The sequence below is a fragment of the Drosophila innubila genome (genome assembly GCF_004354385.1).
Source record: "Drosophila innubila isolate TH190305 chromosome 2R unlocalized genomic scaffold, UK_Dinn_1.0 1_C_2R, whole genome shotgun sequence".
Lineage (NCBI taxonomy): Eukaryota > Metazoa > Arthropoda > Insecta > Diptera > Drosophilidae > Drosophila > Drosophila innubila.
The window spans coordinates 13594991-13614041 of NW_022995374.1; the positions used below are offsets into that span (position 1 = coordinate 13594991).

At 37.7% G+C, this 19051-nt stretch overlaps 1 protein-coding gene across 1 annotated transcript in view; it reads left to right on the forward strand.

The window, feature by feature from the left end:
* The first annotated feature begins 9489 nt into the window (after positions 1-9489).
* LOC117782967 overlaps positions 9490-19051 on the forward strand; it is a 40518-nt gene continuing 30956 nt past the window's right edge. Inside the window, exon 1 of the mRNA XM_034620088.1 lies at positions 9490-9743. Coding sequence (XP_034475979.1) covers positions 9629-9743 — 115 coding nt within the window. The 5' untranslated portion in view covers positions 9490-9628. The remainder of the gene's footprint in view (positions 9744-19051) is intronic.

Below are 19051 nucleotides of genomic sequence, written 5' to 3' on the forward strand. Positions count from 1 at the left end.
TTAATTCGATATAACATATGCCGTGTCGTGTTGCATGTTCGTCTAAATAGTTACAACAATGCGCCACATGTATGACAACAAAAAAAAAAAAAAGAAATGGAAATTTGGTTAACCAAAAATGAAAACAATTTTTAAAGGATGGAAAGCTGAGGGAAATGCTTGAATTTGATTCAGTTACAAGGCAACACAACATTTTGTGGCCTAATGGCAAAACGGCATTTGAATTTAGATTTAATCCGATTGTAAAATGTGATTTAAATTTTCCAATAGAGAAGCCTTCGAGAGCAACTTGGCGATGGAGAGAAGAGAAACAGGGCGCGAAACAGAGAAGGGTCAGGAAAGAGGTTTTAAAAATGAGATTTGCATTTGAAAGCGCGGCGTTTTTATGCGAGTTGCGTTCGGGAAATTTATTAAAGCTTTCATTGCACGCTGGGGAACTGGAACTAGGACTAGGATCAGTTGCTGTAACTGGAAATGAGGTTGGGGGCATGGCCTTTGTGTGCCGTAGATTTACAGTTGGAGTTTATAGAGTTTACAGTTGATTTTGCTGGCTGGATAAGAGGACTATTAAATTTTAGTGCGTTGCTTTTGTTACATTTTAAGCGCATTTAAAGCTCAGCGCAGTGTTGTTAGTTAGTTAGTTAGTTGCTTTTGAATGGACTTTAATCAAGTTAAATGGTTCGCATGAGGCCACTTGGCTCTACCTGATCTCTCTCTCTGTCTCTTTCTCTCTGTCTGTCTATCTCTCTGTCTACTAGCTAGCTGCAATTAAAGTCCATTAACCACATGATGCGTTTTGCACTTAAACCAATGAATTCACACACACACACACACACATGCCTACACATATACCGTTTCATTGTGGCACCTGTGTCCGCAATCAGTGAAGCTCAGCGACGCGAATACCGAACCTGCAACAGCAACTGAAACTTCAACTGCAACTGCAGCTATGCTGCACGCAGAATCCGCATCCTCATCCGTTTCCGCTTCCGCCCACGAAGAGGAAACGTCCAGTTGATGCCCCATCGCCTGCCTAGCTGTTTGTGCCCCAATGTTTGTGTCACCAGCCGACCGTTGCGTCAGGTTAGCGGACACGTGTGCATCCCCAATGAAAACTAATTAGGCTGCTCGTCTGCTCATCTGCTCATCTGCTCATCTGCTCATCTGCTCGGCTTGGATCTGTCGGAACTGGCAGAGGCTTGACCGCTGTTGTCGCTCTTGCCGCTGGCCACATCGTCAGTTGCACTTGTCTGCATTTGTAAGCAGCTCAGGTTGATGATTTTCCCATTTTTCTATACCCTACAGCTTAGATGAGCTGAGGAATTTTGAGTTGACAGCTTGCAAAGCACAGGGTTAGGGTATTTTTAAGTCAATCATTGGATGCTAATTCGATTATTTAACGAATGAGAAGTAGAACATTTACTTTTTTAATTACTATCAAATATAAGCAGTCGATTCATTTAATTTTTGTATTATTACTTAAAAAATGAAATAATAATAAACACGTACATAATTATATGTTTTAATTTATGGTTTGATATACTTATGTGGGGCAATTGAAGGGTATCTTGTAGTTAATAACCAGCTAGATCGCCCACTCATTTTGGGTGCTGTTTCCTGAGGCTCCACTGTGGTCACAAAATGCACAAATGCCGTAACTGCTGCTGCCATTTGATGTGGCAAGTTGCAACTGTTGCTGTCATCAGCGCCCACACATTAGATATAAAATAAACTCTCTGTGTGTGTATTTGCTTGTGTGTGTCTGTGTGTCTGTGTGTCTGTGTGTGTGTGTTAAGTGAGCCCATTTGGTTTCTCAGCTCATGTAGAACTTCGACCTTTAGCCCTGATTGTGACAAGTGTCACAGCAGGTTTCGGGATGCGTCTGTTTTTCTTTCTTGGGTTCGAAGTTCAAATGTTAAATGTTCTTTTAACTGACACAAGGAATTTAATTTATTTTTGGAAAAGACAAACACAACGACAGATGTCAAATTAGCTGCCTAATAAATACACACGCATATCTTTCCCTTTTATTTAATATTCTTTTATATTAATATAAATGCCTTGAAGATTTGATACATATGTGTAAGGTTAAACAAAGCTCAATTAAAATAATGACAAAATGTGCTTTAAATAAATACATTTAAAATTCTTTTTATTATTATCTTTAAAAAGTTTTTAATAATTTTTTAATATTACACTGATAAATCATTGTATCAGTAACTGTTGAAAATGTTTATACACGGGCAATGCCGGTGCATACCTGAGTATTTTATTTAATAAATGTTGCAAAACAAGCTGACAAGCCATCGATATTGGCCAACTAATTGCATTGTTTCACTTTTTAGCACAAAAACTAAGCCAAGTAACCAACTAAACGCTGCAATATGAAACTTATGCTGCAGCTGTGTGTGTGTGTGTGTGTGTGTGTGTGTGAGTGAGTAAGTGTGTGTTTGTGTGACTGTGTGTGGCTCGCTTGAGTTAGTCGTAATGAAGCGGCTTAAGCGGATATAAACTGAGCCATAAGCCAGCTTTAGACTTTTAATTTAAAAGTTTTGCACTCTGCCAAAAGGCACTCGACAACAACAACAACAAGAAGAACACCACCAACAACAACGAGAACAATGTGGATGACAACGACAACGCCACAGACAACGATAACGTAATGCAATCAGCAAACAAAAGGACGAAAGAACAGAAGGAGCAGCAGGAGCAGCAGGAGCAAGAGGTGCAGTAGGAGGAGGAACATCATTCGATTTCTGTGCTGAAATCATCAGCTTCAGATTCAGCTTCATCTTTTTGCGGTCCAAGGGTAGACCATTGTCTGAGGAGCTGGTTAAGCGGTGGATTATGTCGTAAATTGCAGCATTTGGACATACGCAAGGTGCATTTTCATTGTCATATTTTGGGAGGGGAACAGGAGCGACCATAACCATAAAGCCTGGCAGCGAGGCAGAGTAATCGAGCCACACTCAAGGGTATAATTAACAGGATACTCGTATAATACATATGCATGTAAAAGGCAGAGACATGCAATTTTCGCGCTTTTATCCATTTATGAAAGTAGTTGCAGTGGCAGCTGCACTGATTGAGATCCGCGAGCAAGGATATATGAGAAGGACAATGTTGCAGGTAGAGGCGCTGAGAGCATTTTAAATTAAATCACAGAATTATGGCCCATAATTGGCCGTCAGACGAGCCCAGAGTCGAGATCTTGTGTGTAAAAATAATTAACGACTTCGCTCTGAAAGGATTTCACACAAAAGTGAAAAGGAAATCAATGCCGGCAGCATAAGCCATTGTGCGCCTTTTGTTGTTGCGCATACGCCGCGTTGACCAAAGCAAAAGCTGCCATTTACACTTGTAATTACACGCATGTAAAGAAAAAAATTAATTTAATTTGTAATTTACAAGATGGATACTCGAAAGAGTTTGCAGACGCCATTACGTGCCGCATTTTGTGGCAGCTCCGAGTAAGGGTATTCCTACTTTCCTACTTTATTGGAGTTTAATCTTTGCCGCTCTGATTTGGCAACTTATTACTTAACTTTTTGGCTAAATATTTCAATAAACTTTGTGGCCACGAGAAACTTGGCTATCTACTTAAGTTAACCAAAGATGCCGCTAGGGGCGACAGTTGAAAAAAAGGAAGCTCGAGCAAGGAAAGAATAAAAAATAAAAAGGAAAATCGATGCCAAATGGCGTTCGCAAAAGAATCTAATTTCAATGTTTTAAGTCAGGCCACGGCTGCCTTTCAATATAAATAATCGACAAAAATTACAATAAAAATCAATTTCCATATTCAATTTGGCTAAGTGGCGCCCACACACACTAACACACTCACTCCCAACACACACAGAGAAAGAGAGATAGACAAACTTTGACAACGGCTGAAAAATGAAAATGAGTTGTGTGTGTGTGTATGTGTGTGAAAAAAAGTGTAGAAAAGTGCTGTGCTGCTATTTTCAACTGGTCATTTGATCTAAAGGATGGTGTAAAAGGTGTCAGGAAGGGAGCACTCTATAAATAATACGCAGATTTTTGTGTGTTTCTCCGAAATGAAGTCAAACTATTGCCAGTTCGTCAACGTCAGCAATTTAGAAGCCATAGCCATGCAATTTCACTTGACTGTAGCTCATTTATGCGTTTAACACATTTACCGAAAGTAAGAGAGAGAGAAAGGGAGAGAGAGAGTGTGAGGGAGAAACTGTGAAACTGTAAGAGAGTGAGAACGACATTGTGTGACACATTTCCATTTTGGGTGGCAAGCGAGAAAATTTCTTCATTCTTTGCTTTTGCTGTTGTGCTTTTTATTTACTGCGGCAACGACAAAAGCCGAGACGAAAGTGAAAAGTGAAAAGCAGCAGAAATGTTTACCAGAAAATAGTGCAAGTTTTTCATTTTCTTCTGCTTGATTCTCATTTCTACTTGTTTTTTTTTTTTGGATTCTTTGTTTTGTTTGAGTGAAAAATACCAGCACGTTAAATTGAATTTAACGTGAAATGCAATGAAACGTAATGAAATTTTCGCTGTCAGTCGTCATTCTATATCTCGCTCTGTCCCTCTGTCTTTCTTTCTGTCTTTCTCTTACACTGCCTCGCTGAATGAACAAGTTAAGGCCGAGTCGAGGCAAGTGCTTGGCCAAATTATGCTTAGAGAGACGAACAAGTCAAATTATAATACACAGCCCAACATTAAACTGCAAATATACGAAATATATTTGGTACTTCTGAATTGTACTTCAGCTTGAAGAATTCGATTTGAACCGAACGAATCGAATCGAATCGAATCGCATCGAATATTTATTGCCTTTATTAGCGAGTCGATTGAAAAATTTACTGCGCTCGAAATTCTATCTGGAACGCTTCAATTCACTTGCTACTTGCTACTCTCCGGCTCTGGCTCTGCCTGCCAGGCTCAGCAAAAGCAGAAGCATCGATATCGAGTGGAATGAGCCCAACAATTCATCTTCCTTGCCAACGATAAACAGTGTGAGAGAGAGAAAGAGAGAGAGAGAGAAAGAGAAAGAGCGAGAGGGAGAATTTATTCTTGGCAATTTTTGGCATGCAGCTAAAAAGGTGGCACAAGTATGAAATTCACTCAATTGCCAGTTGGCTGCAGCTTCCACTTCCACTTCCACCTCCACTTTCACATCAAATTGCCACGCAATTTACCACCATGCCATGTTATTGTTGTTAAGCATTTTTGTTTTTGTTTGCAATACATTGGCCTTTGTGCTATATTTGTTTTCAATTTCAAGAATAGCTTCTGTTTACAACTGGCAATGTTTTCATCATTTGTTATCAGAGAGCAAAGGTAAAATTACCACGTGGCGTATGAGTAATCAGATAATTTTTAGTTTTCGATTTTGAGCTGCATTATTTCTTTAAGCAGCCATTGAAAATGTACAGATTAAGCATACGCCATGTGTACACATGTGAGATGGAAGTTACCCTAAAGATAAGACTGCCAATTGAAAATTGTCTGATCATTAAGCTAACATTTAAAGTACATAGAATATCTCTCAGTTGAGTATACCTCTTCTATCCAACTTCTGTTTTCTATTCAAAAGTCAACCTCACATTTTCGAGCTATTTTCGCGAAATTCATTTTGTGCACTCATAAGTCGCAAATAATTGGCATTTTCCACCTCACCTTTTTCCAAACAAATTCAATGGTTTTCAGTTTCCAGCTTATGCATATTTTCAACTAATATTAATTCTATCGATTTTATGTAACACACAATTGTTGTTGTTGTTGTTCTCATTGTTTTCTATGTCAAGAGCAATTAAACGAAAGTCAAAGCAGATCCCTGACCCGCTGTAAATTCATGTATTGCAATAACAACAGCGTTTCAAACATATGACCAAAGAGGAAACCACAACGTTGTGTAAATCAAGGCCGAAAAGTTGGGTTGGGTTGTAAGTATATTTATTACAGTTATAAAGATAATTAATATTAATAAAAAAAATTATTTTAAATGTTATGAATATAAATTAAATATGAATTATTTACTATTTAAATTAATTAATTTGCTTAAATTAAAAATTTTTTAATTAGAGTCAGAAAAAGACTTTATAATTATTAAAAAAAATAATTAAATTATTTTAAATACAATATAAATATGAATTAAAAATATTTACAAATTCTTTCAAATGCCTTAAAATTATCTGGAAAGAGAATCTATGTACTTCTGTCTTTTTTATATAGTTTAACTTGCATCAATTTTACATCTAAAAAACTATTGAAAGGCGTTTCGTATTTTTTTGGAAGACAATTCTTAGAATTAAGTATACTTTTCAGATAATTTTTTAAAGATATTCAACCCAAATTTATTGGGCAAGCCGAATAGAAACGGAGAGAATGCAATTTTATTGTTAGGGTATTAAATACACAACCAAGCGAATGAAGTACATTAAGCAGCCGACAGGCAGACAAATAAACAGACTCGAGCTGCGAGACAGAGTACACTGTACACTGTGTGCCCCGTCCCCTTCCCTTCTACCTAGGAATCACAATTGTAGTTGTTGCTCATACACATACTAATGCAATGTCATATGAGACATTAGCATGAGCCTCATAAAGAATACTTTGTGCACAAGGCGAATGCTCATATATCCTGTGTCCTTTGAGCTGCACAACGCATACTGTCTGTGTATTTCCGGCGTGTCTGTGTATGAGTGTGTGTGTGTGTGTGTGTGTGTGTGTGTGTGTTTACCTAATTACATTCCGGAAATAAAACGTTGACTGATTGTGCCAATAAATGAGAATAATGACGTAGCATTGACTGACTGCAAACTGGGCAAAAGCGACGGAAGCAACAACGACAACAACAACTGGCGTCAACTGAACTCAACCGACAAACTTTCTGCCCGCACAATGACTGCCGGTCTGTCCTCCCTCTTTACTTCTCCCCTCCACCAGTGTAACTTTTCTGCTGCTGCTCTTTTGGCCCCGTTAAAACACACAAACTCTTGACGAGTTTATTTCCTACGCAGCACTAACTGATTGTCTGTGATTTTCTTGTTTTTAGATAATGAAAGCACACACACACACACACACGCATATATATAGAGAGATTATTTGAGTGTGTATGTGAATATGAAAGTAAGAGTTGGTCAGAATGTAACTTTTTATGTGCTTTAGCTGGAAATTGTGGGCCATTTATTTGTCAATGGGCAAAAAATTAACGTTCTTTGGAATTGAGCTTCCGGTTTTAGGCCATAAGAAAATTAATGTGGCATCAGTATGCAGAAAATTTATAAAAACATGACTAACTCGGCTAAACTGTGTCAATTTGTTTGGGCCAATGCAAGTGCAGCTACCAAAGAGTATGCCAAATATTTGGCAATTTACCTGAAGCTACAGACTATGCGTGTTACCAAAAACGGTTACGCAGGCTATTCAAGTTTAAGAGGGGTAAGGGGTAGGGAAAGGGGACTTGAGGTGGCCAAAAGAAAAACTTGGCCCTTTCAGCACAATAACCCAAATTAAAGCGGTTTTTGGGGTTTGTTTGCAGATGTCGAAACACGAGACGAACACGCAACGAATCGAACCGGAAACGAGAAACGAGAAACAAAAACTGAGACACTTTTTATGGCAACTTGCAGTGCGCACAAGCGCTCGAAGAGAGACTTTTAAAGAGAGACTAGGAGAGAGAGAGAACCAGTTTGGTTTAGAGTTTCAAAATGTTTGCTATAAAAAGTGAAACAGCTGTTTTCTTGTACTCAAATACCACAGCATCAATTAAGAGCACAAAACTAACTAAAAAGCAGCTTGTTAATAATATTAAGTAGATTCTTACATTTTATTTGTCGGTAAAGTCAGCTGTGGAAACTTTAAAGAAATAATAATACTGAATGTTCAAAGAAAAGTTGTGAATATATTTAAAATTATTGCATTATGACTTCTTAAATGGTATTAATTAGTAAAAAATAGCTAAAAATTAAAGTGTATTTGCATAAAATTAAAAATGTTGTTATGTATAATAATACAAAAGAATTAAGTTTTGCTTTTTTCATCTAAAATTTATAAATTTAATTAAGCAAAACTAACTTATAGAAACAATTTAAATTTATGATTTTTAATAAAGTATTAAAAATATTAAAACGATTAAAAAGATTAGTGTGTAATGAATTATGATTTGATAGAAACTTATAGGCACATTATTAATTCAAGATTTTGTCTAGAATTATATAAAAATTTAATTGGAAATACTTGTAAAAATTAAAAGTTATTTTTAATATTTTTGTATTTTTATGTGTAGTTTATAAATAATAAACTAGAGTCCATTGGGCAATAGACCGCCAAATAAGTAAATGGAACGTGGCTTATCACGATGCTTGTCAAATTTATCCTCCGTGGTCCAATTTCACGCACTTCGAACGCAACGAAGTGAAGCTGCCATAAATTGAGAGACAACAACAAAGTTGCAGACATCAAAGAGAGAGAGAACGAGAAAGTGAGAGAGCGCTGCTGCTGCTGCTGCGGCTGCTGCTGGCGTCGCTGCCTGTGCAGACGCAGACTGTGCTGGCCATTGTGATGTTTGCTGTCGTTGTCGTTGTCGTTGCTGTTGCCGATGTTGAAGTCGATGCTGCTGCTGCTGCTGCTGCGTCGGTTGTGTCCGTGTCCGTGTTCTTGGCAATGCCAACGCTAACGCCAGTCGCATGCGAAAGCGTAAAGTAAACAGACAAGCGTCGTCCGAGCCAGTGGAAGAAGCAGAAACGCGCCGAAGTTTGCAAACGTCGCCAACGACAACCACAACAACAACAGTTGCTGGCAGCGACGCAAGCAGCGACGCCTTTAATCGGTTGCCTGACTGGCTGCCTGCTTGCCACATCCTTTGACGCCGCGTGCAGTCAGTTAATTTCTGACCACAGCGGCAAACGCGTTGCGTGTGCTCCTCCGTGTTGTGAAACGCTTCCTGCTCCTGTTCTTCTTCTTCTTGTTCCTCAACAGCGAACTGTTATCATTGGCGGCATTTAACTTGGCATAAAAGCAATGTGCAATTTTTTAAGCCAATTTTAGGCCCATTAATTAGACACGTGAAATATGATAATCGTAGTTATAACAAAAGTACTTGCCACAGCCACTCAAATGCTGCAAGTGGCATATGGCAGCTGCCTCGTGCAACTCGTGCGGAAAGCGAAAGCCAAATAAACTGGCAATGTGACAGCCAAAATATACGAATAAAAAAGGAAAAAGAGAGTATATAAAAGGTTGCTAAAATCATATAAGTGAACCAAGTGGAAAAAAAAACAATATCAAAGCCAATTGAATTCATTAAAATACGGCTAATTGTGTGTATGTGCATATTTAATTATATCTGGCAATTAATCAAAGCTCAAACATCTCAATCAGTTAACAACAATTAAAAGAAAAACGTGCAAAAATTTAAAATATTTAGACAACGTTTTAATTACATTGAAAATAAATAAATCAAAAGTTAAATTAAGCATACGCCATGGGGCAAATGTCAAGTGCAATTGTTCAGTGAGATATGGAGAGTTAAATTAAACATTGATCAAATTGATTTACATATGCAAAACAATTGAAAGCAATTGAGTATAAGCAACCACAACAACAACAACAACAACAACGACAACTTCAATATCAGCGCAGAGACAACAAAATGCCGGCATCAAGTGGATTATATCGCATCAAGCACGGCCGTGTCCTTGGCACTGTGCAAAAAACCACGGCATTTATTTTTATTATAGCATACATCGCGGCATGCAGCACTTGCGGTAAATATAACATTCCCATACTCACTCACACACACAAACACACACCACACACACTCCTTTGTGTGTTTGATTTTCTCAATAAAAAAACAGAAAATATTCCCAAAGAAGCACAACACAGAAAAAGTTTTCTGTTCAATTTATATTCATGACAATTATGACATATCAAATTTTCATTGCGGTTTCTCATTGCTCCACGAGCCGGAAATGCATGCGGATAATTTAATTCCGACCTATTTGACAAAAATTATCAAAAGACACACAAACAAATATCGTTTCATATTCAGCATATTATATGGCTAATTAATCATACCATTTATCGCACATATTCAATCATCAGATTATAAAAATGATGAAGCAAACAGCTTGAAATATTGAAATATTTTATGGTGCAGCAATAAAACAGTTCGAGCTTACTTTTTTTTTATTAGCTTTCTTTGAGATTGTTTGGAAATACAATGACTGTGAGAGTCTCTGGCTATTTATCGATCAAATGAATGCAATCGAATCAATTATAAATAAATATTAAAATTATAAAACATTTTGGAATAGCTTCAAAATGTTTTAGGTTTAATTGTGGTTAATCTAAGTATTGTTAAAGGCTTTCATGTGCATTTAAAGCTAAAAATGCTTCTTCGCTTTTATTTTTCTTATTAACGTGAGCAATATGAATCATACTTCAAGCTTTCATGTTGTCAATTGTCATTTGCACCACGTGTCATTCAAGCTTCACCATCGGACAGGCATTGTAACTAATCGAAAATAGTTATTGCAATGTATATTTGCACCTGTTTATTTTATTACCAACACGTAGAAACAGATGGAATAAACCCTTTTGTTGAGGTAGTTTCGAGTACAGGAAAGCGCCGACAATATGAGAGCATCGTAAATGTGTTACATTTTATTGGCAATGTCGCTTACTGACAGGTCAACGATGGCGCGGAAATCGTGCATCACTTGTCAGTGACTGACAGAGTAACAACAACAACGACAGCAACAATGACAACAATAACAACTACAAAACGAACATGAATGCGAACACTTGTCTGCAGGGCAAACTGTGCGCTGCTTCAGAGCCGCCGCTGCTGTTGGCAATTTGTCAAGCAATCAACAAAGCCAGAAATTGCCCTCAGCTTATGGGAGTAGGAGAAGGAAGAGATAGAGAGAGAGATAGAGAGAGAGAGGGGGGCAGGAGGTGTAGAATAGCCCCAAGGTGGCACCACTTTGTGCTTCAGCTATGCGAGTGTTTGTTGCCAAATCATTGAAACAAATAAAAGCAAAGCACAACAAAAAGAAAGAGAAAAAGATAGAGAGCGAGAGCGAGAGAGAAGCCGATCAAAGAACTGACATGTGTGTGTTCGTGTGTGTGTGTGTGTGTGTGTGTAGTTTGCTAGCCCTCAGAATAACTGGAGCACTTGATGGCGTTGGCGCATCTAAAGCTTTCTCTCTCTGTGGCACATTTGTGCGTGCCCCTGCCCCACGTGGAGGGTGATGAGGGGCATCCTCCCTTGGGCCACAAAACGGTCTGCAAAATCGTCAAATAAACCGACCCAGTTGCTGGCCCTGGAGCTGTGCACTTCTGGCACATCTAGCACATCCATTGTTGCATGTTATGCCAACTTATGTAGCCTGCTTTTTTGGGTTGCACACACACACACACTTCAATTGTCACTGTCAATGTTGTAATGAAAAACTCACAGAGCAGCAAAAAAAAAAAATGATGCAATGAAAACATATAGAGAAAGAACAACAAAGCAAACAAGGGCTTAGTTCTTAAATAAAAACAATTTTGTGCTCAGTTCGTTGTTATAACATTTTTGTCTATTTTTCTTTTTATTATTCGCAGCACATTAATATTTAGATAGCGACATGTTCACAAATCAATATTTATGCATGTCAGAGCCTCTGGGAATTGAAGGACAATAAGATACTGCTCTTACCCTCGTATTTTTGCATATAAATGCACTTTTATTCAGCTCAAAATCTGCAGCTTCAAAGCGACAACAACAAATAAACAAAAAGAAATGCATACAAAAATAAAATTTTATAATTTCTCTGTTGATTCAAATATATTGTTTTATTTAAAATCTACTATTCTATTCTATTCAAATGATTTACCGTATTTTGACTTCAGTCTATAATAGTGTACCAGGTTTTTCTCGGAAATAAAGAGCTTGAAATGATATACATGTTTTTTTTTTGTTAGGCAAAGGTTTAAGTTTTTTAAGATCTCTTATGCTAAGTAAATTACGCTGAATTACTTACATACTTTTAGGTTTATAATACTAATTAGTTTGCCTAGCTTAATTAAACATATTTTTAAAAAATCTGAATACTTTTATAAGTTATTTACACGTATACATTACTCTTGTTGAATCACCAAAAATTCCTGAATTTATTTCGTTTTAACCAATTTATTAAATAATTTATTGGCCAATTTATTTATTATACTTAGTTATAGATAAAAAGCATAATTATTTTTAATGTTTATCAATTTAAGATATATTAATTTTCATCTCAAGTATTTCTAATATATTTATAATTTCTAGAAACGTTTCTTTGATTATGAATTTAAAGAGTTTGATGGGGTCTAGCAAATTGATTTAAAAAGTACAACAATTTATAATCTAATATTTAAAAATATTTAACTAGTTTATTGAAAATTCGATATGTATTAGCGGCAAAACAAAGCGCAGTTATCTGCAGCGATAAAGTGTATTGGCATTTACCTAAACGACAGTCGCAGGTGCTGTGGCAGCTACGTGCAGATATTTTGATATATTGACAGCAGTTTACCATCAATATGCAAGCTGAATAGCATGCACATAAACAAAGCTTGTCTCTCTGTCTCTGTCTCTCAGTGTGTTTTTGTGGAGAAGCTGTCAAAAACAAATCTGAATGGAAAAACACAGGTAAAGTCCAAATCCCGCGTTTGCAGATACACATCGATTAGTCAGTCCACTTTTGGCTGCAAATTCAGCTAATTGGCCTCACTAATAGGGAAGATCAAGTGTGCCCATGGGGCGTATACGTAATGTGCGCGAAGCGAATTTAATTGAAGGTGTCAAATTAATAGGAGGAAAAGCAATTGCATAAGAGCTTCAACTGTGCGTATCTGCAACACACAGGTTGCACACTGCACGTACTTCAATATTTCTTCATCTCAAGCGTAATAATTTTAAATAAACTCAAGTCCGCCTGTCAACGAGCCAGCTGGGAAAAACGGGGTTGAGGTTGAGCCCTTGTACGGGTCAAGGCCTACAAGCAGGGAAACCAAATGGTTGAGAGCACACATACACACAAACACATACACGTATGAGCTTACGCTTACAGCCGATATGCGCGTTGGCAAGCATAATTTAATAGCAAGCACACACACATACACACACACAGTTGGCAACTGCAACAGAGCCATAAAGTTCACCTGTTACAAATGCAACGACACGTGGGCGTTGCTGCGGCCATGGCAGCCATAATAATCAGCACAAATACTAATGGTCGCCCACACACACGCACACACACACACGCACACACACATGTGTGCACATCCTCTGGCTGAGTCTGCACTTTGGCGTGCATTTTGCTGGCGCTGAAAGCACGTAAATTCAACATAATTCAGCATCGCCGCCACCTTTTTGGGGAAATCTCAAAGCGGTTGCGAAAGCGAATGCGAATGCTGGAAAGCGGATTGAGATTGAGATTGAGATTGCGGATACGTAAATGTGCCATAAAAGCATATTATTAAGTTGCAAATCATGAGATGGACGAGTTTTAAAAGATTGCAAGTTTTCTGTTCAGGGCAATAACTGTTAGTCTTTCTTTAACTCTTTATCATACTTTTAATACCACAACTTTAAAAACTAGAGCTTTTTAATTAAGGATGCAGCTGTTTTTTTATAAAAATTAATATTTAAATATAAAATTATACGGCTTCACTTTGATATCAAAAATCTGTATCATCAGTAACATAATAAAGCTTTACGTCTTCTATTTTTTTCAAACAAAATTCTCCAGTTGAATTATAAATAATAGTTTTTGGTTTTTCTTTCAACTTTTATTATTTTCAGTTATGGCATATACAAAATATATTTATGTTAGCTAAAAATTTTTAATTTAAGGCAAACCACTTATTTATTTTTTGTCCCTCTACAATCGCATATTTTTTGTAAGCTTCACAAAAGTGTTATTTGAAGTTGTTATGACTCAGGCACTTAAGCGTTTTTGTTCAGCACAAAACAGATATGTTGACAGTTATTTGTAATCATTTATGTATACAAAAGTTAAAGATATTGATTACAAATGTTACTTATTTTGAACTCTTTTTGTATTAATGAATAAAATGGAGTTTCTTACTTGGCTACAGTTGCTTTTTGCATGAGAAACTCTTTAGTTTTTATCAAGTTTGAAAATGATAAATAGTAGGGTATCTGATATTTATAATATATACTAAATCAGAGTATCACTTAGTTGATTTTGCATCTGTAATGTCCTATTTCACTCTCGATGTCAATCTATTCAAGTTGAAGCTCCTTGCCTGGTTTTAAGTTGGAAGACAACTTTTCTGGTTTCTTTCCTTCATTTTTTCTGCAAATCATGCAAATCTATTAAAGACAAGAAAAGAGTCAACTTACCTGGCTGACAGGCACTTCAACTTCGGCTGCTTAACGTATATGCAAATGATTTTCTGATTTAGCTAACATCTTGCCGTTTTCTTCATTTTTTGAAATTTCTTTCTGCTGCTTTTTCAGTTTTTTGGGTCAAACTTTGAGCTGAAACGCCAAAGTTGCGCATCATCGCTGATGTTGATGATGTTGATGATGATGATGATGATGGCTATAATGTTCATCATGATGTTGATGATGTGCATAGTAGTTAGATGGACCCTTTTGGGCTCTAACGAGCTGTTGTTGTGCGGACAACTTTGACAAGTGGCTATTGGAGGCGGTCTGGTCTACGCCGCAATCCCTTCACTTTGATCCGCCGTAATTATTTGTTGAAAAGGGGTTGACTGAGAAGTTTGGAGTACTCAAATCTCCCTGGGGAAAATGCCACATTATTTGCGCAATTAATTTGGTTGAAAAGCGCGCCTGATTTCATTTCTGTTTCTCTGTATGTGTGTGTGTGTGTGCGTGTTCGTATGTTTCATGTCACTTTTGACATCTTGTTGTTGTTGCCTTAAAGTTAAATGCAGACAGCGTGCGAAAGTCAGACGGACTGTGAAGTGAAAGAAACTCCCGCTGACACAATTTCATTACAAAAGTTGTCAGCTCAAAAAAAAAATACGAAAACGAAAAAGAAAACGAAAACGAAAACGACAGACGAGCATGAAGTTGAGGAGAATTTGCCTATCATTTGTCTCGACGCGGCAACTTGAAACTGGAAAGTCGAGCTGTGTGGCAGCTCGCAACTTGCAACACGCAACTGGCAACTCGCAACTCGTAACTGGCAACTCGTAGAAATTGAAACTTTTCAAAAGCAATTGCTTGAATTTCAAGCAAAAACTTTTCTGGTTTTGCCTTTTTTTCTCTCTTTTTTGGCCAAGTTTATATTTTGTTAGAATTACGCACACACACACGCACATATTTTGGGGCTAGTTGTGCGTGCATGGGTGTCTGTGTGTGTGTGTGTGCGTGTGTGTGTGTGTGCATATACTAAGTAATTGCGCGCTGTACCAACTGGAGCAAACTGTCTGCGTTTTAAATGCCAACGAGCACATTGACGCCAAAATGCAAAGCTAAAAGCCAAATGGCGTCGCGTATCCTTTGAAGGAGCATCAGAAACAGAAGCTGAAGCAGCAGCAGCACCAAATAGAAGTCATCAGGATAACGTATTGCATGTTGGCAGCAACAATTCGCAAAATTGAAATTATGTTGCATGCAGCAGAAGCTCTGCCAAAGACATATGCGTTGCACTTTGTCTTCCAGCCTGTCGACATGGAAATTCGCATGGAAATGGAAACGAATTAATTTCAACTCCAGCTTCAGTTCGTCCAGCAGTTTTGCTCAAGTTCTTCGACTTCGACTTGAAGACTTTCCAAAATTTGTAGCCTGCAACTTTTCAACATACTTATGGCCTGGCAATTCAATTTAAAAACACATTGTTAAGACGCTCTTTTAGCATAATAATTCTTATTAATCTTGATAAAGCCAGTTTGTTTCTGCAAACTCATAGAGGGCATCGAAACAACAGCTTAATATTTATTTATTTATTTATTTGTCTATAATCTATAATCAGATTTGTTTTAAGTTATTTTCTGATAATTATCTAAGTAACTTAATTAATTTCTATTTATCTATAATCAGATTTGTTTTAAGTAATTATCTGATTATAATCTAAGTAAATGAATTAATTAATTGACATTCTGTCTGTGATTTTACTCAACTGCTATTTCTGTATTTCATTCTTCATTCTCTCCCTCCTAATTTGAAATCTATTCTCTGTTCACTGTAGTGTCTCTTTTCACGCAATCTTTCTCTCTATATAAATTGCGTTTATGTGAATTGATATGTGTTTAATTTTAATATAATTCACTTCCATTTTCCTGCCTACGCTCAGAACTGTAGCGCTCTTGCTTAATTCTAAACAGTGTTGGTAAGGCTCACTCTGGGATTGAGCGTTAAGTAACTGTAACTCACGGCTGTCTTGTCCTGTTCATGTCCCAGTCCCTGTCTCCGTCTCCGTCTTTATATAAAGCTCCTTTAATGCGCCTTTTCGGCAACGCCCCATATCAAACGGAGCGCGCTTTACACATAAAGCCGGATTATGGTTTTAAGTGTAATTACAATTTACATGGCTTCCATGCGCTACCTTTCCTCTCTCTCTCTCACTCTCCCTCTCTCTCTCGCTACCTTTCACTTAGTGTGGTATATGCTCTAACTACTGCAGCTTGTATTAAAAACTTAAACAGCAAATGATAAGCGCCTGCCTTGATACACATTACCTCTGCCCTGCTGCCTTCCCTCTACCTCCCTTTTCCCCTCCCTTCCCTTGTTCTAAGTGAATAAAAAACCGCCAGCCGGTTTCATGGTCGTAATTAGAAACTTTTTAGTTGGCAGCGCACAAAAGTTAGACATGACTTTTGAGGCATTAGCGAACTCGGCGGCCATTTTCGCGCCATGATGCGGTAATTAATTTTCCAGCCACGCGTTTTTTTTTACCCATTTCGGGGGTGCCTCTCACTGTGGCAGGGGCAGCAGCATGTGGCATAATATTGCGCTGGACATGCCACGCTCATGTTACTGTAGTTTTCAGGGTTACGATATCAGTTAAAAGCATGTGCTGGAATCTCTAAAAAAAAATAACTTAAAACTGATGAGTTGCATAGTGATATACAACAGCAGTTCGTCGTGTAATTAATTTGACAAAAGATACGATTCACATTATTGGTTTTGAATATCATTATTTCGCTGTTTTTAACTTGTTTTTATCAAAATCGTAGTGTATCTATATCAAGTAAATTTTTAAATATAAGTCTTTTGCTTTCATTCTGCAAAACATTATTAAATAAACAGAAACTCTCTAAGCCAAAATTTAATTAATGCATTTTAAGCTCCAAGCAATGCTTGCGGTTTTTTTTATGTTAATCGATTAATGCCCGTCATTTATTAACTTTTCTTTTATTTTTACTATCTGTTTTTATTTTGAGACAAATTTGACGATAGTTGTGTATGATTTGAATGTTGTTTTGTGCGGTTTATGAGCTTGTCTTTGGAATTAAATTTGAAATTTATAGGCAATGCGACACTCGGGCTTCACAGTTAATGGCTTAAGCAAACACAAGGACAAACACACACAGACACACACAAATATAGAGACACAGCTATGCATATGTATGCTAGGCTTTACTTAATTACCGTTGATAATTTACACTTGAGCCAGGAAAGGGATTCGCTTTAACTTTGGCCCATTTGGCTGAACATTTGGATGTTTGGTTGTTTGTTTGTTTGGCTGTGTGTGTGTGTGTGTGTGCTCTACATAAATTAAAGTTTAAAGCGCAGTAAATTTAGACTACCCCCACAGACTCTCTTTACCCCCCTCTCTCTCTTGCCCTTCTAAACATGGCAGTTGCCATACGACAACAACGCCCACGCAGAAATTGTAACTAAAAAGCAAATTCAGTTGCTGCCTTGAGGGCGGTTGAAATATATATTTGAGTGTGTGTTTGTATGTTTGTGTGTGTGTGTGTGTAGAAGACCTTGCGTAACAATTTGGATTACAGTTGAAGCAGTTGACAGTTGCAGAAGAAGGACGAAAGGGAGGCTGCCAGAGTGCGCGGAGCGTGTGACAAGCTAATTTATGAAAATTGCTCTCAAAATTATTGGCAAGGCCTGGAAAGGGGAATAAGACGGGAGAGTTGGGCATTTTCTCTTTCTTGCGCTGTGGTCGGATTTCTGACTGACCGACTAACCGACTAAACAACTCTGACAAACTGACTGACAGACAGACAGACAGACAGACGAAGTGACGCAATTGAAGCGACGGCCACTGTGATAATGAGCCAAAAACGTATTGAAACTCGTTGGCGCCCAGAAGTATGCAAATATTTGTGCCGCAACACTTTGTCCCCCACCCCTAGCCACAAGTGAAAGTGGCAAGTAGAAAGTGGCAAGTAGAAAGTGCCCAACAAGTGTAATTTATGGCTGACTGTTTAAATTTCAGAGCATCACAAAAGAAAAAAAATCGGAAATTGTAAAGGGAAAACCGCAAATTATAAATATATATATATATACAAAGTATATATGGCACATAAAGCACGCCAGATAAATTCAGTCTGGCAGCCGACTAAGCAAAAAAAAAATAAAAAAAAAAAAGATACTAGATTTAGAGTGGAGAGAGAAAGAAAAGTGGCGTATTTCTTTCTTTGGCTGCTTTCTTATTTGTTGCCTTTAATCTTTGGACTTGGGAAGAGGAAAGAAATTTACGCGATTTCAGTTTCAGCTGAAGCTCACAAAAGACTTGAGCGCAACTCAAGGACAACAAATGATAACGGTTAACACAGCGCCAGCAGCAAGAAACAGCAGCAGCAACGGCAACAGCAACAACAACAGCAACAACAACGAGCAATGCCTAATGATACTGTCAACAAAAGCCAAAAGGGTGTTGGGTAAGGGGGGAAGAGGAAAAGGGAGTCGCTGGCAAAAAAAAAAAAAAAAGAAAATAATGTTGCCAAAGCGCAAAGACAACGACAGCGAAAAGAAGAATATGATGATGACAGCAAAGACTGTGACTCTGCCACAGTGGCACAGTGTCACACTGACATTGCCACACAGCAACAACTGCTACATGTCCCTCTGCCACATTGTCTCTCTTTG